This window comes from Schistocerca serialis, chromosome 4 (assembly GCF_023864345.2).
Source record: "Schistocerca serialis cubense isolate TAMUIC-IGC-003099 chromosome 4, iqSchSeri2.2, whole genome shotgun sequence".
NCBI classification, from domain to species: domain Eukaryota; kingdom Metazoa; phylum Arthropoda; class Insecta; order Orthoptera; family Acrididae; genus Schistocerca; species Schistocerca serialis.
The window spans coordinates 491765974-491789713 of record NC_064641.1 but is presented as its reverse complement, the minus strand read 5'-3'; the positions used below and the strand labels follow the sequence as shown (position 1 = coordinate 491789713).

At 38.7% G+C, this 23740-nt stretch overlaps 1 protein-coding gene across 4 annotated transcripts in view; it reads right to left on the bottom strand.

Annotated features, from left to right (window-relative positions):
* LOC126475210 (N-acetyl-D-glucosamine kinase) overlaps positions 1–23740 on the bottom strand; it is a 185853-nt gene that overhangs the window by 41705 nt on the left and 120408 nt on the right. Inside the window, exons 1-4 of one of the 4 annotated variants that reach the window (XM_050102869.1) lie at positions 23546–23648; positions 22319–22403; positions 17100–17198; positions 13593–13734 (exon numbers count right to left, since the gene is read on the bottom strand). In XM_050102869.1, the coding sequence (XP_049958826.1) occupies positions 13593–13734; positions 17100–17189 (232 nt within the window). In that variant the 5' untranslated portion in view covers positions 17190–17198; positions 22319–22403; positions 23546–23648. Of the gene's footprint in view, positions 1–13592; positions 13735–17099; positions 17199–22318; positions 22404–23226; positions 23253–23545; positions 23649–23740 lie in introns of those variants that run through there. The other 3 variants (XM_050102870.1, XM_050102868.1, XM_050102866.1) reach the window with 3 other exon arrangements.

The window sequence follows — 23740 nt, the reverse complement described above, 5'->3', positions numbered from 1 at the left end:
TCACTCTGCAGCGGAGTGTGCGCTGATATGAAACTTCCTGGCAGATTAACGCTATGTGCCCGTCCTAGACTCGAACTCGGGACCTTTGCCTTTCGCGGGCAAGTGCTCTACCATCTGAGCTACCGAAGCACGACTCACGCCTGGTCCTCACAGCTTTACTGGCAGAAGTAAAGCTGTGAGGACCGGGCGTGAGTCGTGCTTCGGTAGCTCAGATGGTAGAGCACTTGCCCGCGAAAGGCAAAGGTCCCGAGTTCGAGTCTCGGTCAGGCACACAGTCTTAATCTGCCAGGAAGCTTCACAAAATAAAATACTGGTGCCATTATGCAGATGTAATCTGCCTAACAGATGAACTACACACTCATATAAAAGAACTTCATAGTAGCTTAAACACTATCCATCCACAAGTAAGGTTCACCATCAAGACACAAATGGATGAAAGAATTAATTTCTGAGACCTCACCATGCACAAGAGAAACAGTAAACATGACTACTCAATATTCAGGAAGCCCACAACCACCAGCACAATTATCCACATCAATATAATCACCCTATAACACATAAACAAGCCAATTTCAAATATCAACTACACACACTGAACAGAACACCTATTAACAAACACAACGACATCCTGTACACAAGAATGGACATGATGCACTGACAGTAGATGAAATTTATTTATTTATTTATTTATTTAGCAGCTTATGATGTACATCTATGGAGTAAGTCCAAATACATATTTGCTTTGTCAGTTTTCCAATTAAATACATTAACTTTTACTGATTCTAACTATAGTTTTACTAAGATAACTAATACATTTTAGCCACACCATTTCTGAAAATTAACATCATAGTTACAAAATTTTATGAGGCATATATGTTCTATGTACCCAAATTACAGAACATTTAATTGCAATAATTCTGTGCTATGGGTCCATCATTTTATATATATAGTCACATAGCACATACAATTTCTAGATCCCGTTTTATTTATATTTATAAAAAAAAAAATTAACAGCAATAATACTTTAGAAAAACAAAATCTTTAGATACAATAATGCTGTTACGAAGTTAACACATTTTACTTTTTCTTTTTCTCTATACCTGTGAACATTTTTCTTTTAGTGTACTATGCCTGTTTGCTTCAATTATTTTTGTTTGAAATAAATTCTCTGATTGAATGGGGTTTCTAATAGCAGTTGTTTGATTGACTGTTTAAACTTATCCTTCAATTTGGCATTAGTAATGTGTGGTGGTAAAGAGTTGTACAACTTTACTGCCATGTAACCACTGTTTCTCTCATATTGAGTTGTGTCATGCTGCAGAATTCTTAATTTCGTGCTGTTTCTGGTGTGGTGGTGGTGTACATCTTCATTTTTGTTGAGTTTATTTTTATGATCCCAAGCAAGGAGCAGAATTTTATATATATACAAGATGTAGAAGGTTAGAATCTTATATTTTTTGAAACGAGGCTTGCAACTATCTCTTGTTATTTTGTTTCCTATTATTGTAAGTGTTCTCTTTTGTAATTTGAATATTTTAATTGCCTCAGTCGAGTGGCCCCAGATTTCTATACCATAGCTCATTATAGCACTGAAGTATGAAAAATACACCATGCGCACATCATCTTCGGTTATTAGTGGCTTAATTTGTCTCAGAGCAAAAATAGCACTGCTAAGTTTATTGCTTATATTGGAAATATGATCTTTCCATCCTAAACAACTGTCCATGGTGATCCCTAGAAACTTAGCACTTTGAACCACTCTTATATCTAGCTCTTGCAAAATACAGAAACAGACAACACATGATCAGGAAACATTCACACAGACGAAGACAATGTGACACACAACCATTGAGCAAATACTAAGCAACAAACAGCAGGTAAAGACATACAACAAGAAAGTTACACTCAAGGTGGGCAACACACAAAAAAGAGGCAAAGTCTCAACACAGCATATCAAACTAACAACACAATACAGAATAGATTTTGAAGGCAAACCACCAACACTGATAAATGTACCAAATCTGGTATCTATTAAGCAATTTGTAATTGTTGTCAATTTGTATATGTGGGCGAAACATGTAGGAATTTTAGAACCAGATACACAAAACATCTCAGAGCAATAAAAAGTAATAGCTCCCCCACAATTTTTCGTGATCACCTAATAACACAGAACATAAGAAGTTATCTAAAAATTCTTAAAACTAATAACAGCTTGAACCAAAAATCAACAGGCCAACAAACACCACATACCTATAACAACAAGTGAAACAGCATCTGAAGCCTTGTGCTTTGCAATAAATTATATTAAATGTGTTTGTGCAACAATAATAAATGACAACAACAGCAAAAGAAATAAGTGCTCTACTAGATCATGCAACAGGTAAGCAAGGACATAAAGAAATGTAAGTAATATGCTAAATGACGTGGCATATAGCGATTGTCAGACTAAAATGAACCAAAAACAGGAAAATAGGAAAAGTTTCATTGTTTACAGATAACAGGCTGTAGAATGTATTGTACATACAAGACCACCAGTATAAACGACTAACAGTGTCAACTGGGTATAGGAACAAATATATAATCATATTATTTCCAAATTTAGTATCCAAGACCTAAATCTTTGAGCAAAGCAAATGCGAAAGACATATAATGCCTCAACTCAGTGATATAAACCTTAAGTGTGTACTGTAAGTAAACTAACATAAAATATTTGACACTTCATAATTGGTGTCTTTCTGAATGTAAATACTTTTAGCTAAAAAATTCATATAACCTACATGAGAGGTTAGCATGCAACAAATAATTTTCAGAAAAAATATAAACAAAAAAAAAAAACATTGAAAGTAACACAAAATGTTGAAACACATTTAAGTAATAACAAAATTATAGACAGTGTCTCTCATCATGAAGAACTGCTCTCCAGTTTTACACAAACCACTATCAGATATCTACATAATGCCAAAGTCAATGTCTGTTTAATATAAACATAAGGGATATGTGGAATTTACAGTCCTGAGTTTAGATATTACAATTAGAAGGAGTGGCTAATGGGATAATGATAAGCCACAGACAGCAAGTATATTTAACAACCATTTTTTAAACGTAGTAGAAATTATTGGGACAAACAGTTCAAGAGAAAAATTACAGCAGTATGCTTAAAAAGTAACTCCACAGAATTCAATCATATGAATGAATCACCAACTTCTCCATCCAAAATTAAGAAAATTAAATATTCTCTCAAAAATAAAAACTCTTCTGATTTTGATGGTGTTTCCAATAGAATACTAAAGATTTGTTCCCATATAATAAGCCCTCTCTTATCTGAAATATGCAGTGCATCACTAACTCAAAGCATTTTTCCAGGGAGACTGAAATGCCACTGTCAAACCCATCCATAAGAAAGGTGGTAAGAGAGAGATGTCATTAACTATCAACCTGTTTCACATTTTACAAATTTTTTTAAGGTATTCTAGAATAGCATTCCACCCAAGAAACAATAATATTTTCAGCAAATCACAGTTTGGATTTCAGAAATGTTTTTCTACTGAGAATGCCATTTGCATGTAAACTCTCCAAATTTTACAAGCATTAAATAATAAAATAGTGTCAGCTGGTATTTTCTGTGACCTATCTAAGGCATTTGACTGTGTGAATCACAACATTCTCCAACATAAATTAAGTTTTTTTTGGAATTTACAGTAAACCCAACCAATGGATAATATCATATCCGACAAAAAGAATGCAGAAACTTGAACGTAGTAACTCAACCATTAGAGACCAGAGACATTAAACTAATGGGAAGGAATCATGTATTGGGTACCCAAAGCTCCATTTTAGGTCTTCCATGGTTCCTCATATTGATCTTTCACTTAATATACACGAAGCAGAATTAGTTCTTTTTGCAAATGACACTAATATCATAATTAATCCAAGCAGAAACAGGAGAAATAGTAAACAATGTTTATAAAAGTACCACTGACTGTTTTTCCACAAATGTTATTACCTTCAATTTTCAAAAGACACAACATATTCAGTTCTGCACATGTAGGAGTACTACATCAGTGATAAGGGTAACACATGGTTAGGAAATAATAAATCAGGTAGAAACTTCAAAATTATTAGGTGCCCATGTTGATGAGAATTTAAAGTGGAAAAAGCATATTTTGGAACACCTAAAACAAATTAGTTCTGCCACATTTGCACATAGAATCATTGCAAATCTTGAGGAGAGACCAGTCAGTAGGCTGATTTTGCATATTTTCACTCATTAATGTTCTGGGTAACTCATCTTCATCTTCAAGAAAGAAAATCCTCATTGCTCAAAAAGTGCTGTAAGAATAACGTGTTGTGCAGACCTATGATTATCTTGTAGGCATCTGTTTAAAGAGTTGCACATTCTGACTACTGAATCACAGTGCATTTATTTCCTCATGAGGTTTGTTATAAATAATCCACTGCAGTTCAAAAGGAACAGTGAAGTATATAATTAAAATACCAGAAGGAAAAATGACATTCATTACTCCGAATTTAGGTTGCCTTTAGCACAAAAAGGTGTGCACAATGCTACAACTAAAATTTTTGATAGCTTGCCCAGTGATATAACTTGTCTGACAGACAGTAAAATAAAATTTGAAAAGAAACTGAAGAAGTTTCTTCTTGACAACTCCTTTTATTCCACAGAAGAATTATTGCTACTGTAATGTGTAAAATGTTATGGGTAGGAATTATTAACTCACATCTGGAAAAAACACACATTTATAATTGTTCAGCATCTAGCAACATTTAAAAATTAATTTGCAATGTGTATGTAGCACGATTCATTCTCCTTGACAACTACATCTATTCCCTCTTCCATAGAAGAATTTCTACTACTGTAATGTGTAAAATATGGTGGATAGGAATTACTAATTCACGGCTGGAAAATGCCTTTATAAATGCTCAGTAAGCAGGTATAATTAAAAAATTTGAGATGTGTATGTAGAATGACTTGCAAATGATCCATGGAATGTGAAACTAATTAACTAACTTGATTTTTAATATCTGGGGATTTTCAATTCCCTGCCTGATGTCTGCCAGTAAGCTGTTATAAATTTTTATACCACAATATAAAACTACATTGTGAACTCTACATAGGCACACATAGCAAATGTGGACAATGTTTTTGTGGAAATCATGTATGGTTTGGATACAATAGAAATGAGGTACAAAATGGTACATTAGACTTACACTTTACTGGACAAATGCACGCACAGGACACAAACATGGACATACATGTGGATGCTAAGAATCAACTGAAGTCTCTTACCAAGTCACAGATATTCCACTTATAGTACATCAGTAATGTGTGCTCAGTGTGCAGAGCATGGAAGGTAAAATGAGAGTGGGGTCAGCGATTGTTGACATGATGGGTACAGATGTGTATACCTTGCTGGCATTTTTGCGAGACAAAACTGGGCCTCTTCTCGAAGTGATGCTGCGCAGATGCATGTAACCAATTGTGTCAGGGCTGGTACTTTTGTGAGACATGACTGGACCATTTCTCAAAGTTGCAATGAGCATGGCATGAGCGCTGAACAGATGGTATTGTTGTAGCGGACACAGGAAGTGTCCCGTGTCTCTACACGATACCAGTGGTATGAGGAATAGATAGGGGGGGGGGGGGGGGGGGGGGGTTGGTGACGACTGATGTCACATGCCAGAGAGACTCTGATTTGATCAAATTGGTGGCATTTGTTGACGGGGAAGTGCAGCTGATGTGAGTGGCTAATTTATTTGCTGGAACTAACTTCGATGGACAAGGTCTCCACAGAGGTCATCCGAGGCAGAGCAGGGGCTGTTGGCAGGCAGGAACGCAGGATACCAATGTGTTTCAGATGATTGCTGAAGACAGTGTGGGTGGTGTTTCAATTGCAGCATCCCAACGTTGTGATGAATTCCTATAGTGAAGAGGCACCAAAGTTGTTAGTGACAGTTGAAGGTGAATTGCGCAATTGAATGTAGTCAAAAAGGTGTAGTGTTGTGTTCAGTTCCACCAATGTGTCCTGAATATGGCATCCTAAAGCATTTTATCAAACTATTGTAGGTGTGTTATAGTTGAACTTAGAACCAGGTGAACATACATGGTGAGGTCAGTGTTGTTATGTGAAGATTGGCAGAGAGCGAGCTGAGCTGTGTAGTGGGGGTTAGTGGGACCAGGGCCTACCGTGCACTCCCACTCTTGTCATCATGACGGCTGTGTGTCAAGGCTATGAGCTGCTCATGCACCATGGCAGGGACCAGAGGAAATGTTGTTATTATATTTCAGAAGCAACATGTTCTCTGTACAAAGTGTGTCAGAATAAGGCAGTCAGAGTAGTGTTGTAAACCGCCGAGAGCTTGTCATCTGAGGAAGGCACACTCCATGAGTGTGTCAATGGATATGTGTTTGTCTCCCTGTTTTTTGTCTTCAATAGCTGATGTACCAACTAGAGCTGGAGGCGCCAGGGTGAAAGGACCTGAGATGCAGCAGCCCGTGAGGTAGAACTGGCATAAAAGATCCATCGCTAGGTCTGGTTTAATGATGTCCTTAACAGAGAAAGTCCATGTGAGGTGGGGAGACAGTGACCATTGTCGGGTCCAGGTCATGGATCCATGTACTGTAATCAATGAGCTGTCAGCACGTAGTTGCAGTGCCGTAGGTTTCGTGTTTGTCGATGTGCCACCAAGTGTAGAAGATGGATGTTGGAACTGATGTTTACCAAAAGGTGTTTCATCTGAGGTGAAGAGGCAGGCAGTGTGGTTGGAAACACAGCTCTCAGAAGTGGGACCAGCAGAGTCGAAAGATCTGTGGAACACTCATTAGAGTACAAGTCAATGAGAAGATCATGTTTATGTGTGTAATTGGTATGAGAAATCTGGTAGCAGTCATTGTCGGTAGAGTGAGTGAAGATCTGCTGCTGTACAGAACATTAAGGTGACTAGAAGTCTTCGGAACAGATGAACTTGTTGAAGATGGCAGTGTGCTGAACAGTTGTGTGCACAGCATAGTCTGCAGTGTCCTGCGCAGGCACGACGTGCATGGCAAGAAGTGGGGGTTTGTTGATGTCCATGAAGGTCATTGCTCTGGCTTGGCACAGTGACGTCAGAGTCGGAAGTAATCAGGCATGGTCTGTCAAGCTCAGCAGCTGATGGGAAGGAAGCAAGCTAGGCTGATTCTGTGGCACATGGCTATCGGTGTTGTTGTCAATGATATGAGTGAATTGTCAGTGTTTGGTGGAAAGTTGTCGATGTAATCGTTCATTTGTGATTCCAGTCATTACAAATGGTTTGTTGACAATCGTCGGCCAGGCTTGAGGTGGGTCGAGGTGAAACTCACTATGTTCCACATCTGTACATGGTGTGGTGCCAGTGTTCGAAATCCAGACAGCTGACGGAAGCAAAGGCGGGATGGACAAATTCATGCGTGATATGGAAGACACAATGTCCACGGTAAATGAAAGCGAATACAGGCTGTCAGACTATTACAGTTCAGCAGCTGCAAAGTATTTTTGCAGGGTCAGAATTTTGTGTAAAAAACTGTACACAGCGGTAAGGAAAGGTGGGCTACAGAGTGGTGTGGCAACTGTCATCTTAGGAAAGCTGGACAGGCGCAGAAATAATTAATGAACAAGTTAACACAACAAACAGAAGATTTACTTAACTTGTATTTCTCCAAACATACAAAGACTCATTACATATGATGCAACACGAAATAAGTCCAGCTATCGAGTCACAAGAAAGAAGCACAAACAAAGTGTTGTAGCAAAGTGGCTCCAAATGCAAGTGTACTGAGCCACTGCCGCCATCCCTCTTATATTGTGATAGCAGAGGGAACTTGAGGAACTGAGCCACTAGCAACTATGCTCAGTGGGTGTGCTCCATTGGGTCTGCTGGATCCCACATAACCGGTATTGGCGCTGGATGGAAATTTGCAATCCTGCTGCTAAGACAACCATGGTGTGGTATCCATACTCTAAAAGGTTCCAAGGCAGACTGTTTATTGCTTTCAACTGTTTGGCATTATTTTCAAAAGTCAAAGTACACCATTGCAGCACATCACTTGCAGAATTGATTACTGCACATGGTCGGAGAGTCGGGCGAGAACCACACACTGTCCAGAATGGAAACTATAGGCGTGATGTGCGAATTTCTGCACACAATGGTTACACGAGGGTTGCACTGTCCTTGTGTAATAGCTGTGTCGGCATGAAAATTACCTCATACATTGTTGTTGTTGTGGTCTTCAGTCCTGAGACTGGTTTGATGCAGCTCTCCATGCTACTCTATCCTGTGCAAGCTTCTTCATCTCCCAGTACCTACTGCAACCTACATCCTTCTGAATCTGCTTAGTGTATTCATCTCTTGGTCTCCCCCTACGATTTTTACCCTCCACGCTGCCCTCCAATACTAAATTGGTGATCCCTTGATGCCTCAGAACATGTCCTACCAACCGATCCCTTCTTCTGGTCAAGTTGTGCCACAAACTCCTCTTCTCCCCAATCCTATTCAGTACCTCCTCATTAGTTATGTGATATACCCATCCAATGGCTGTCATAAATTTTCGGGATCACCACTATGGGAGTCAAGTATGGTGTGGGTATAATATAAATGAGTTATGAGACAGTATGGTAGACTGTACTTTATTGAACAAATAAATACACAAATAAGACACAAAACTATTCACCATGGACACTAAGAATGAACTGAGGTCTCCAGTTGTCACATACATTTCATTTATTGTACGTAGCAGAGAGGAATTGGGCATCATTCAAGTAATGTTGAGGACCACAAATGGGGAAATACACTGAAATGATCAACCTCAATAAAGAGCAAATAGTATGACTCAGGGTGTGGGAACAAGCATCTCGCAATAGAAGAAGCTGTCAGCTGTTCACCTGCTATTGTTGTAAGCATCTATGGAATGTTGGTGAAGGACGGTGAAACTACAAGTAGGCAAGAAGGTGATGGACATCTGCACCTCATCACAGAACTTTTAAGTCAGAGGCTTTCTCATTCTGTAAAGCAGGGTAAGTGGCAACCTGTGGAGGATCTGATGACAGAGGATAATGCTGGTGCAGATACAATTGTTTTAGAGCACAGTGTTCAGCACACATTGTTGAACATGGGATACCATCCCCATGTTGGCCCAAAAACATAGTCAATATATCTGCAGTGGCAATGGATCACTGAGATTGGAGTGCGGACCAAAGGAAACATTTCACGTCATAAAATTTTTGTTACACCAGGTTGAGTGTCATATCCACATGCTCAAAACATGCACATCACCACAAGACGGGACAGTGAGTGGTAGTATCATGCTGTGAGGGACATTCGCCTTGGCTTTCAATTGACCTGTAGTAGTAACTGAACCAGCACAACAACGGTGGATTACGTGGACACTGTTGTGGGCTACCTGCATCCCTTTGCCTTCTATGTCTTCTCTAACAGCTAAGGCATCTTTCAGCAGGATAAATGTCCATGACATAATGCCATAATCATGCTACAATGGTTGATGAGCATGATAGTGAACTCACACTGATATCTTGGCCACCAGATTCATGATTGCAAGAGGCCATCAGCTCTACACCCACAAACCACTGACCAGTAATTTATGGGAACTGTGTCACCTGTGCAGATGTCAGGAAATCAACCAAGGACTTGTTGAATTCATGTCATGCAGAATTGCTGCTGTGTTACATTCCAAATGTTGTTCAACATGCTATTAAGCAGGTTGTCATCATGCTGTGACTCATCTGTTCACATACATTTTTTTATTATTTTTCTTAGACTTTATTCTGTATATTCACAGGGTCAGCATGTTAATTTGTTCATACAGTAATCTTAGTGGTAGAGGGTGAACAGATATCCTTCCTGCCCCCCCCCCCCTTCCCCTCCAAGGATGGAATTATGGAATTTGTGTACCCCACCTGTCTGTGTCTACTGTTATCCCATGTGAAATGAACATTTAGAAAATATTTGTGAAATGTATAACTGAAGTGGGACATGCATACCAGCCTGGTGTTCAACTAGTCGGGTGGGAAAACACCTACAAATAATAAGCAGGCTGGCCGGCTCACTGGCTCTCATCATTAATCTGAATCCGGGAAGTGTCACGTTAACACATGCAGCTATCCAGTGGGTTCATCTGTCCATGCATAAGTGTCAGTCTCCCTAGGTTCCTGCAAGATATTCCATAATCAGCTGTCTACAATATCTCTTACAATAAATACTTTTATGACATTAGTTGAACTGCTCCAATTGATTATGCCATAGGACTGTACCGAGTGAATACATGCTGATAACCCCATCTGCAGGCTATCACAACAATAGATATTTTTAAGTGCAAAGCAGGCACAATTGAGCTGTCTGGTTAACTTATCTGGGTGCTGGTGCTCCTTAGTTTAATAACCATCTGGATGCCTTGGGACCTCAGACATGGAGACTCATCCAATGTGGGCCAAATTATCTCAACTTCCAGTATCTGCATGTCAATTTTGTCTGTTTGGAGTTGTATACTATGAGTCTCTTTAAGATTAAGGTTTATGCTGTTTGCTGTTAACCAGTTGTAAACATGTTCCATTATTGTCCTGGATGTGTCTGATATGGCCACGTTTGGGCCCTTTATCAACAGACTAGTGTCATCAGCAAGCATTACAGTTTTTGAAAAGATCTTCAGTCTCCCAGGAAAAATCATTTATGTAGCTCAAGAACTTGAGATATTTGTATTTATTGAACACATATGATAATGATAATGCATATGGCTAGGCCAGGAAACCTATCTGCACAGAGCTCAGCCACCAGGTGCACGTCATTTTAGTTATGCCACTTCAGCGACTTGCATGTCGATGCACATGAAATGATGATGAAGACAACACAACACCCAGTCCTCGACTGGAGAAAATCTCCAATCTGGCTGGTAATTGAATCTGGGTCCCTAGCATGGCATATTACCACGATGATAGAAGTGAAACAGATGATTCTTATGAGCTCTGTAACTATGAATAAAAAGCTCATCCTACATCCACCAAATTTAAATCAGTACTCTGTGGTTGGAGATGGCAGACAGATCAACAGAAGCAGTGTCTGCAATCTATGATACAGTGAATCACAACCAACAAATGTAAAAACTTCATCAATTGACAAAAGGATTTTTATCTTACATTGGTCTCTGTAGACTTTCTTCAGAATTGTAAGGTTTAAGATACCGTATTTACTCGAATCTAAGCCGCACCCGAAAAATGAGACTCGAAATCAAGGAAAAAAAATTTTCCCGATCTAAGCCGCTCCTGAAATTTGAGACTCGAAATTCAAGGTGAGAGAAAAGTTTTAGACCGCCCCTCCAAATCAAAAAACAGTTGGTCCATTGTAACGTGAAACACAATTGAGGTCGAATGGATGAAGATACAGCTACAGTAGTTTGGTTCGAGTCGTAAGCTTAACAGTTAAGCTTTAGCAGGTAGCCATTGCTATGTCAGTCGCTCCATCCGTATTTATATGGGTACCCTTCCTGTTTCGCGTGCTTCGTCTGGTTTGAATTGATTGCTTATTTTGCTTTGATCTGATAAGTGCCGTTCTCTTTGTTATAGGTGTTTATGTCACTCTAAGCTGAAAATGCATTATTGTACTGTGTCATGCATTGTTTGTTACATTCTGATAATGCGTGTTTACGACCTGTCGCCGCTCGCGGCAAGGCTTGCTTTTGTGCGCGCTACCGCGGCTTACAATTAAAAAAAAGGAAAAAAAAGAGAGGAATTGTCTCATAAGCAAAACAATGGCAAGAGCCTGCTATTTGTTGTTACTTAAACTGCTGCTTTCTTTGATAATGATCAACAAGAACCAAATAATAGACTGCGTATGATAGAAGATGTTCTGAACGAGAGTTTAGCGAAAATTTTTCTGTTTGCAGACGACTCTTTAGTACATTACATTCTGCACAGAAATTAGGGTCATCTTAGATTTAAAAATCTAGTCAGTTGCCGTGCTTAGTTTCTGACTGTATCACTAGTCAGCATAAGGATAATACGAATATAAACATGACATGATATGTATATTCTTCCGCGTTTGCTGTTCTAGTTTCGTAGTTTATTAGGCAGACAGGATTTAAATGAAATAGCAGCAAACACGAAAGAATACATGGCATAATGTTTACATTCTTCTAACTTTTTAATTTATTTTCTGACGCAGAGGTTTTGGAGCCAGTATTTATCTTTGTGCCTGCAAAGCTTACCTGTCTAGCGCGACATTATATTTGACAGCAGAAGTTAGTTGTGGCGACACCTGCCAACATTTTTCAGAACTTCCGCTTACTTTGCACTCGATTCTAAGCCGCAGGCGGTTTTTTGGATTACAAAAACCGGAAAAAAGTGCGGCTTAGATTCGAGTAAATACGGTAGTCTTCTGTGGAGAGAAAATGGGGGAGAACAAATATGGAAAAAGTCAAAGAAAATGAGATGGAAGGAAAGAAAAATAGGTGCTGAATATTGAAGGTATACTCTCAAAGCAAGTGAAAAATGTGAAATAGTGAAGCATATGAACTGCTGAATATATATTGTGGCGTGATGAGGACCTAGAACACAATTTCCGCTCTAAATAACTTTGAGAAACCTTGGACAGGTTTCTGACATTCATGAAACATTGACTTAAGATGAGAAGCAAGATGAACACACAAGAATTAACTGATGATACCCTCAGTACATCAGGCTTGGCACTTTACAGCTGCCTATGCTGTTACTGTATGGTATCATCCCATAAAAAGCAAGTTGATGTAGCACTCAGCCATGTGGTATATATCATTACTGTATGTATCAAGACAAACCCTACACCTTCTTATTTCTTGCTGGCCTTAGACCAGCAATCATAATATATAAATTCTATGACGACAGAAAGAAACACACAACTGACAGATGCAAAGCACACTTCTCATGACCATGACCAGCTAGATCAATATTCCATCCATGCCACAGTTCCTTAGTATGAACTACAAGTCAGTAAGAAAATCAAGGAGCCACAATACTTCAAAAATGGAGATTCAAGAATCAATGACATATCATACTACTTAAGTAAGAACTACTGCATTGTTACTTGCCTATTCCCACAAGGAAAACTCTGAACTGACTTCACACAGGAGTCCAATGTGAATGATTGCAAGTACTGCCAGAAGGATTATATAACATATCTATTCACAACAGGTAAAAAATAAAATTCCACTGCTGTCTTGACAGGCTGGGGTGTCAAAGCTACAGTGCTAAATTTTATTTCAATCCTCCCTCTATTTCTAAAATTCATGTTGATTGTTTTCAGAAGCTGTGTAATAATTTTATTTGTCATAAATCCCATTACAGTGTGGTAATGAAACATTTTACCAAGTGTTTTGCTGGAAATAAATTTTTTTGTACAATATGAATAAGAAAGATAAACTTAATCTAAAGGTGTAGTATTTCTCAGTCAAAAACAATGGACATACAGGTTCATATGTACCAGTTCTTACAGCTAATTCTGTTTTTCTTTCTCTCTACTCATTTTATAGCTAAAAAAAGTAGGACTGAAGATTTAATTTTGATTCCTTTATTTTTTACCATGGCGATGAGCTGCTGCAATTGAGCCAACAGTGTCACTGCAGACAACATAGTGGCTGCTGAGGTTTGGATATAGTTCATGGAGCTCATCTTCCAGCTGTTTATTGGTCTCCTCTTGTTCACAACCACTGAGGCTCATTCCCTATGAAACATTAATGCTGTTATATTGTGAATAAATATATCATGTATTCTCAGTGTTTATTACATTAAATAATACTACTGCCGCAGCTGTGGGTGTGTAAGTTTGGATGTCTGCATGTTTGTGTGTGTGTGAATGTGTGCACATTTGCTAAAGAAAGAGCAAGTGCTCAAAAGGCAATGTCAATACTGTCTTATTTTGTGTAAACAAGTGCAGTGATAAACATATACTATCTAACACCTAAAATTTATAACCTTAATAACTGGTCACTTAGATAAGAAGAAGAGGACCTGTTAGTAAAAAAGAATGCAGGGAATATTGTGTTGCCAACAGAGAAGCAGTAACAGCAGAATGGGCCGGTTAGGAGAAGTTGATGACTTCAAACGTGGATGTCACCTTACAGAACCATCAGGAACACTTCAAATCTTATAAATCTGCCCAAGGTGATGTTGGTGGTGTGACTGTCAAGTGGAAATGTGAAGGAACAACCACAGATAAATCAAGACCAAGCAGACCTTATGTATTGACAGTGACCACTGAGGAGGGTAGTTGTAAACAATCACATAAAATCAGAAGAAGGAATCACTCACAAGCTCCAATGTGCTAACATCAGTCCAACAAGCACAGTACCTGTGTGAAAGGAGAACAATGACACAGTTAATAAAATATTCCAGGCTATTATGCTGTGGTCTAAGGGATTTCACTTCAAAACCTGACATTTCGTCCCATCTGCGGAGGACATTTTCAAGGGGGATCACAGTTTTATTGAACATCCGATTCACACCGTAGTCACTACTGACCAATCTCTATGGCCTCTCTGTATAGCCATTTGTAGTATCTGCTTGTGGCTGCCAGTACTTGAGTCTGGTCAAAATGAATGTGATGGTCTCCTGGCTGTAAAGCATGTTTCACAACAGCTGATCTGTCAGTCTCCCCTCTTCTGCAACTGCCCTTTTGCTCTTCGAGTCATTTTTTGACAGTTCTTTTTGGGTACCTACATACACCTCCCCACAACTACACAGAATCCTATACCCACAACTACACAGAATCCTATACATTCCAGCTTTTTTCAGCAGTTGGTGAGCATCCTTGGCCAATTTTAGATGATCTTATATCTTCCGTGGGGATGTGTAAATTACTGCGATGTTCCGCTTTCTCAAGATTTTTCCTATGCGGTCAGTCACGTCCTTAATGAATGGCAGGAAAACTTTCTATTTTACTGGGGCTTGAGCATCACTATGATTTCTAACTGGTGGTCTTAATGCTGTTTTCACTTCAGCGAATGAATAACCATTTTTGAGCAATGCAGTGGAGAGATGTTTTAATTCTGTATCAAGCACAAGGGCAATTGCAGAAGAGGGGAGTTTGACAGATCAGCTGTTGCGCAACATGCTTTACAGCCAGGAGACCATCACATTCATTTTGACCGGACTCAAATACTGGCAGCCACAAATGGATACCACAAACGGCTATACAGAGATGCTATAGAGATTGTGAAACACCCCAGGAATTTTATTAGGAAGGAGGAGGGCGTGGAATTGAATTAAATTTGGATTCCGGTGCTGAAGAAGATGTGTACCTGTCTTCCACTAAGGGATCACAGTAAAAGCGGATGACGACAGTAGACAACAGCCAGTTGTGCTCGTGTATTCAAACATGTGATGCCATGCCACTGCACGGAAGCTCGCACAAGTGGAATTTTGCTGTAGACATTAGCAAGCCAGGACGTGAATCTAACATTCAACAAAGCTAGGATTCCTCTTGATAATGTCCTCCACAAATGGCAACGAAATGTCAGGTTTTGAAGCAAAATCCCTTAGACCATGGCATAACAGCCCAGAATATTTTATTAATTCTGACAACTCTAGCAGTGAAAGTTTACATTTTACAAGGAGAATGATGCTGAGAAGCCTCTCATAAGCCACAAATTTCTGTTGAGACACTTAAGATGGTGTAAAGAGCAATGCCACTGAACAGTGCAGGACTGAAAATGAGTGATTTTGACTGATGAATCATTCTATACCTTGTGACAATCCAATGGAAGGGTTTGGAGAATTCCTGGAGAATGTACCTGCCATTAAGCATAGTGCTAATAATAAAGTACAGAGGAGACAATTTTACTGTATGGCAGTGTTTTTTGTGGTTAGTGTGTGGTCCCTTTATTGTGCTTAAGAAAATGCTAAATGCAGATGAATATGAATGCATTTTACAGCATTGTGTACTGTGTACTACAAAGGAACACTTCAGAAAAGATGATCATCTGTATCAGCATGACAGTGCACACTATTATAAAACAGCATCTGTGAGGCAATGGTTTGTGGACATGGACTGGCCTGCTCAGGACCACACAGTAGACCCTACAGAACACCTTTGGGATAGCCTAGAATGCCGACTTCACTCCAGACCTCAGTGTCCAACTTCACTTCACTCTGGTATCAGTTCTTCAAGAAGAACGGGTTGCCATTCCTCCACAGATATTCAGACAGCTCATTGTTAATCCACAGATTAACGAGCAGATGTGGCTTAACAAGATGCCACATACTTTGAAAACTTGAAGCAAAGCTGTCCCATGGAAAGTTACAGGTTTTACTAATATGTAACTGTTAGTATTCACTCACTGAATTCTGTGTCACAGGACTTCTAATATTTACTGCAGTGACATACCACGTTAACATACATGTTACATTTGCAAAACGTAAACTAAGGGAAAGGCAACTACTCACCTATAGTGGATCAATGCATGGAGCACAGTACCACTTAACAAGAAAAGGCATTCACACTAACTTTCAAGCACTAACTCTTTTTCTAGCTATAGTAGAAACATTCAAACACACACCCACACAAACACAGACTCCCTTGGCCTCAGCAAGACAGAATGTGTGTGTGTGTGTGTGTGTGTGTGTGTGTGTGTGTGTGTGTGTGTGTGTGTGTGCATACTATTGTTAGGGAAACAGATAGTACTCAAAAATGAGTGTGAATGACATTTTCTATTAAGTGTTACTGTTCTCCACACATAAATCCACTATTGGCGAGTGGTTGCCTTTATTTTACATATTGCTCCAGCCAGATTGCTACATGCAAAAGTTATAACTAATTAAATTAAACATACCTCAACGAGAATGTTAACAACTACTGCCATATTTATTAATTCATTGGTTGCTTATACTATCAGGTGATTACTAGCAATATTTTAGATTCAAATAAGAAACACATACTTCCAGTTCTCTGTTTCTATACAGCTACTTCTAAGATTTAGGTTTTGCATCTTCGATAATATGACTTCAGTTTCTAAATCTTACAAGATGGTACACAGTAGTTCTTTCTTTTTCCTTCAGTAAAGCTTCATTGAGATGATAATATTATCTTACCAGTGATGCCAAAGGTTTATCAATAGGAAGTTTTGCAGCTGCCTTTGCTTCTTCTACCATTCCATTGATACGCTTCTCACACTCTGCCATTCCAAATAGCTGAAACAAGACATTCAAGTGTTATTTGACATTTGCCCATGAATTAATAACAATTTCTTTCTTTATGTAATCACAAACATTCTATGTTAAACAAACCAACAGGATTTCCAGGCAGGAATATCAACAATGCAGTAAAAAACAGACTGCTACTCAAGAAGGCAAATCAAGCTGCAGACAGGCACAATTAAGGCATGTCTGCAGTGACAACAATTTCCTTGCTCAGTATGCTGAGGGTCTCACCAGGGCCTTTACAAACAGGCACTATCCACCAGACCTAGTCTGCAAACAGATCTCCCACACCATTTCCCCTCACACCATTTCCCCTCACACCCCCAATCCTCCCACCAACCCCAAGAACCAGCCACAAAGGAGTGTCCCCTTCATCATGTAGTACCACCCCGGACTGGAACGACTGAATCACATCCTTCATCAGGCCTTTTATTACCTATCATTGTGGCCTGAAATTAGGGACATCCTACCCAAGATACTTCCCACCCCTCCTAAAGTGGTGTTCTGTCATCCACCCAACCTTCACAACATACTCGTCCATCCCTATGCCAATCACAATCCCTTGCCACAAGGATCGTATCCCAGAGGAAGATCCATTGCTGAATCACATGCGAAAGCCGCCATGTCATTTACCAGCTCTGCTGCAATCACTACGCAGATCTTTTTTTTTTTTTGTATGACTATCAACCAGCTGTCCACCAAGATAAATGGCCACCGCCAAACTGTGGCCAAGAGCAAATCAGACCACCAAGACACAACATGCAGCTGAACATAACACACTTGATTTCGATGGCTGCTTCACTATCTGAGCCATCTGGATCCTTCCCTTCACCACCAGCTTTTCTGAACTGTTGCAGATGGGAGTTATCCTTACAACACATTCTCCCCTCCCATAATTATCCCGGCCTCAAACTATGGTAACATACTGTCCCCACATCCTCCACCCAACAATTTCCACAACCCCTCTGTCCTATCATCTCCTCCCCATTCTCATCTCCCACCCTGTTATTTGCAGCCCTATGCCAATGCACACACCTGTCTTTCCTCACTTCTCTCTTTTTTTGCTCCTTTTTTCCCCCACCTCCCTGCCCCACAACCTCCTGATACTGTGCCTGTTGGCAGTCTAGTCCCTGCACACTCCACCAGACAGCATTTGTCTCTCTCTCTCTCTCTCTCTCTCTCTCTCTCTCTCTCTCTCTCTCTCTCTCTCTCTCTCTCTCCACCTGTACACTACTATCCCTTACCCTTCCCCACCCCCTCCAGCTTGCTGCTTGCCTCCCATATGATGTTGCATTCTGGCCCAAGATGCTGGAGTTGGAGGTCACGTGTGTGTGAGGTGTCTTGCTTGCATGTGTGTGTTTTACTGAGGAAGGCTGTGGCCGAAAGCTTATGCAAGTGTGCTTTAATTGTGCCTGTCTGCAACCTGACATGTGTTCTTTACGGTAAGTAGCAATCTGTCATTTCCTACATTGTTGACATTCTACGTTAAACTTATCTCTGACTTGCAAATTTATCCACCTGACATTTTTAATTGCGCATGGCTTCAAATTTCACATATTACAACCATACCAGTGATGGTTATCGTTTCATACTGTCCTGCTACATCTCCCTTGACGTAGAGCTGAGTACAGCTTTTATGTTATCCTTGATTAGTCTTACTTCGTCCAACCTCCTCATTTATTTTGCCACACAAAAAGAAACTCTTGTTCCATAAGCTAGCATTTTAATGAGTATCTATGACAGCCTGATTTGCAATCTGTATTTGCTTTTTGTTCCATTTTAGTGATGTTTTTCTTGTAGATACTTGCACTGAAATTGTAGGAAGACAGGAGAGTTGTTATGTCTTTAGTGTAAATAATGAATTTTCTGAGCCTATTTTGTATCTGATCTCAGTTCACCACACTCCCAAACTACCTTTACCGTTTCTTTCCTTCCTGCCATCAAAAGCAGCTCTAATTTTAGCAATATAATGAAGAAAAATCAACTCTGTTAATACTTGCTCTGAAATCTGTATCCTTCACTGATCTGTCAAATTTATGACCCCCAGAGCAATGTTTCAATACTTCTGACTAATGTTTCCCTTATCTGTGCCTCAACTAATAATCTACTACTTCCCCTAGCCACTCCAGCATCACTTCAGAATTCTTCATTTCTATTAGGTGTAATGACAATCAATCAGAAATAGTCCTTCCGTTGTTTATGTTCCACACAGAAATTTCTGGTAATTACTAATTTAAAGTGTATTATGGAACTGTAGAGTGATAGAACACTTCTTGTTCTCTTTCTTCAGATGGAAATTGGGCGATCAGCTCAAATACTTTCTTTACCAGACAACTGCAAGCAGAGAGATCATCTCCAACTAACCACTGGCATTTAAAATGGTATTATAAGGAATATAAAAGAAGCTGGACTAAAGTAATAAAATATGTAAAGAAAATGGACATTAAATAGGACATAATAAACACAGACAACAAGGCAAAAACAGAGTGGATGACCATCAATTCAGAAACAGGAAAGGCAACATATAAAAATAATAATCCCAAAGAAATCAGATGGGAAAATTCGCTACAGTGAAACCCAGAAACTACAGCCCAAGCATTTAATGGCTACTACATAAATGTGTGTAAAAATCTGATAAAGGATATGTAAACTCCAACAACAAGTGCTATGAATAATTTAATGAAATAAAGACATCCACTATGAAATTTTAGATACCTATATCTGATGAGGGAAGATGAAATAACAAAATCATACACAATTTGAAAAACACAAAGACCCATGACATCCACAATATCTCAAATAAGATTACTGAATTCTCATCCAAATTCCTTATTAAATACTTGACCAGGATGATTCATGAAGCAATCACAGGTAGACTATCCAGATAGTTTAAACATTGTTAGGGCTATCACTGTACAAAAAAGATGACACTACAGAACCTGAAAACTGCAGACCTGTTAGTATTATACAAGTAATACCTAAAATCTTTGAACACATTCTGTAAAACAGATTAATAAGCTTTTTCCCATCACCGAATATCACAGCCAGAAGTAAATATGAGTTCCAAAAACATATATATCCACTACCTCAGCAACACAAGAACTTGTTGACTATGTACTACAAACAGGGAGAAATCAATAATTGGACTATTCTGTGATCTATCAAAAGCTTTTGACCTAGTTAATCACAACATTCTCCTTGAAAAATTAAAATTCTGTGGGGTGAGAGGCAATTCATTCAATCTTATAAAACCCTACTTAGTGAACAGATACCAAAAAGTAAAAATAACAGATGAGGAGAGAAATAAATACCACTCGAGACACGGGGATGATCCAGAAAGGCATGCCACAGTGTCTTAGGCCACTGCTGTTCTTGATATATATAATAATGAGCTACTGGAGGAAACTTAATAAAAATGAATACTATTTGTGGATGATAAAAACATTTCAGTATGGGAATTCATCTAGACAAAGTTACATACAAAGCAGAAAGTATATTATGCAAACTAGAAAACTGGTTTAGAAATAATAAACTGATAATAAGTTACAAAACGACAAACATTATGAGCTTTAAAACAATTGACCACAAGATAATAAGTTAGTATTAAAAATCGAGGGATACAAACTTGAACAAGTACCATGTCTAAATTTGCGTGTCTCCATGTTGATAATAAATAAACATGCACAGAGCACACCAATAGCATAAACAGTAAATTAAATTCCAGCTGCTATGCACTACAGAAGTCAGCCAATAACTGTAAGTATTGCAGAATTCTCAAAATATTTTACTTTGCACACTTTGAATCAATATTGTTATTTCGAACAGAACTATGGTGAAGCTCACTACATATGAAGACGATACTCATCATACTTAAAAGTGCTATACACATTATAACAAATGCGAAACAACAAAAAAGCACCAGACCAAAATTTAAACGGCTAGACATTTTAACAGTAACAAATACTTATATACATAAAATACTGACACACACTAAGGAAAACATTAGATATTTTAAGAATAATGAAGAGCTGCATCAACATGGAATGAGAAACTGTTGGGACCTGAGAGCAATCCAACACAGGACAAGTTGCTATGAGAGAAGTGTAACATATATGAGGATGTACCTAATCAGCTGACTTCCAAACAGTATCAGCACAATAAATAAAATTAACATCTTTAAGAACACAGATATATACTAAGGAAAAATCCATTTCATTGTGCAAGTGAGTTTACTAAGTACTGCAAAGAAAACTAAAAAAATTGATAGGAAGTAACCATCAGTCAATTCAAAAATCAATAAAAATGTATGTACATAATTTTAAATGTAAGGGAAAATATTCATGTACTGTGATAAAGAGCTGAATACACTGTAGAATATCATATATGTACTATGCTGAAATCTGTGCTATAAATGCACTAAGTTGCAGAAAGCTGTTATTGTATAATCAAAATGTCAAGGCCTATATGTAATGTTGCAACATGTATCAACTTAAATACATCATATGACTAAGTAAATAAATAAATTTCTCTTAAACTTGTGTTCTAAGCCCATCTTACCCCTCCCAAACCCAATTCACTCCCATATCTCCCTCAACTATTTGGTTTTTTTCTTTCCTGAAATGAACTTAGGGAGTGTGCTATTATTTAATTATTTGTGAGTGTTTCTATTGCCTGTGCTGGGAGTTGTATCTCTGAAACATAAGTAATAGCCATCCCTTCTATACCTCTGTGAATTAAATGCTTTTATCATCTTAGTAGAAAATGTCTTAGCTGAGCTTTCATCTTATATCCACTTCTTTTTTATAAAGATGAAGGCTGAAGTTGTTACAACATAACTGTAATGAACAATAAAAAGTGTTGAATGATGAACAACACTACTCCAGTCATACGACAAAAATTATCATACAGGATGTATGAAAAGGAGACATTTGAAAACATGAACATTTTCTTTTTGTGATGATGGATAAGCACAACTAGAGAAAGTATGTAGCGATACAGGACCAAGGAAAGAAAAACGACTATCTTGAGAATCAGAATGTTCTTTCTCCTTTCAATTTATTAAATGCAGGAGAAGAAATTTTAGGTTTGTATAAAACAACTCATACACTCACCCAGTGGTTGACCCCTGGCCCACCGCATTCTGCCAGTTTTTCACCTTGGCCATTATATAGCACTATCTTTGAATGTGTAGCTCCCCTGAAAAATAACATAAAATGAACAGCTGTGTAACTTTTCTCAGTCTATAAAAGTTCTGAGAGAGAGAGAGAGAGAGAGAGAGAGAGAGACCCGCCATTGTAACAGATAATTTATCAACAAAGAAATGATCAAACAACCCTGTAGGCCATCCATAATGCTAGCTGCAACTCTTGGTTGTGAGTATATGACGAATGAGCCTTCAAACGGATGCTGAAATAGACACTGTGCCTTAAGAAGATATATAGGAGACTAAGCTACCAGCAGAGTACTTGTATTATCGGTAATAATCATTAAATTGTCAAAACTGTCCAATCAACAAATAAGAGGTATAGCATCCTATCATATGAAATTCACAGAAATACTGTAAGTCATACTGTTACGTGGACATGAAGTATGCCATCCCATGAGTATGTTTTTCTTCCTGTGGCACAACAATGCGAAAAGGACATACCTTGCACAACGTGTCTCTTCCTGGTACACAGTATTTTCCGAATTTCTCACTGAAGGAAAAGTGATTCGCTGACAAAACTGCCCAAAACCTTTCCGAACTGCTTCATCATTTCAGAAAACTGAAATACTAAGCATTAGCGTACCTTTAATGGTTTAGTTGTGTACAGGCATAGAATTATGCCCATTTCAATAATGGAATTTCCAGCCGTTAGAGTTAACATTTTACAGCCTGAATTCTGTCACTCCGGCGGGCAGAGTAAGTGGACGATACAGGTACAGCATATGAAATTTGTAATAATAAAGCGAGTAATTCTTTGTGTTGCTAGTAAATGCAATGGGATGAAACGGTATTAAGGTGCGTGTTACAACCTACCCAACAAACATCACCGTAGAACATAAAGAATTATCTGATAACGTTGAAAAACAACACGTGCACCTTTTCCCTGCTGCGGAAACCCTTCCTCACCGATAAAACTTATTAGTCCAGAAGGGAAAAACACGGATACCTGGCCTTCTCGTTTCCATGGGGGCAGTATGATTCACAATTCTTGTTGACCGGCGACTATTCCGTCGAATAGGTACGAGGATATATTTGATAACTTAAACTGAAGTGGCAAATTTAACTTACTAATCAAAACATCAATCGTAGTTCTAACCCAAAGAAAGGCAACTATTATAATGTTCATATTTACGGATAAATGTGTGTGCAAACAATTCAAGGAGCACAAAAAGTCACCAGTATTATATCCACCTGCCACACACAGGCAGACTCTCCGCTGTCAAGGGCCCCACAGCTGAACAGTTCTGTAATTCGGGTGACAAGGGATTTGGGAGAAAGGGGAAGGGGTCGTGCGATAAGCCCTTACCAGTTTCTAAATTAACATAAT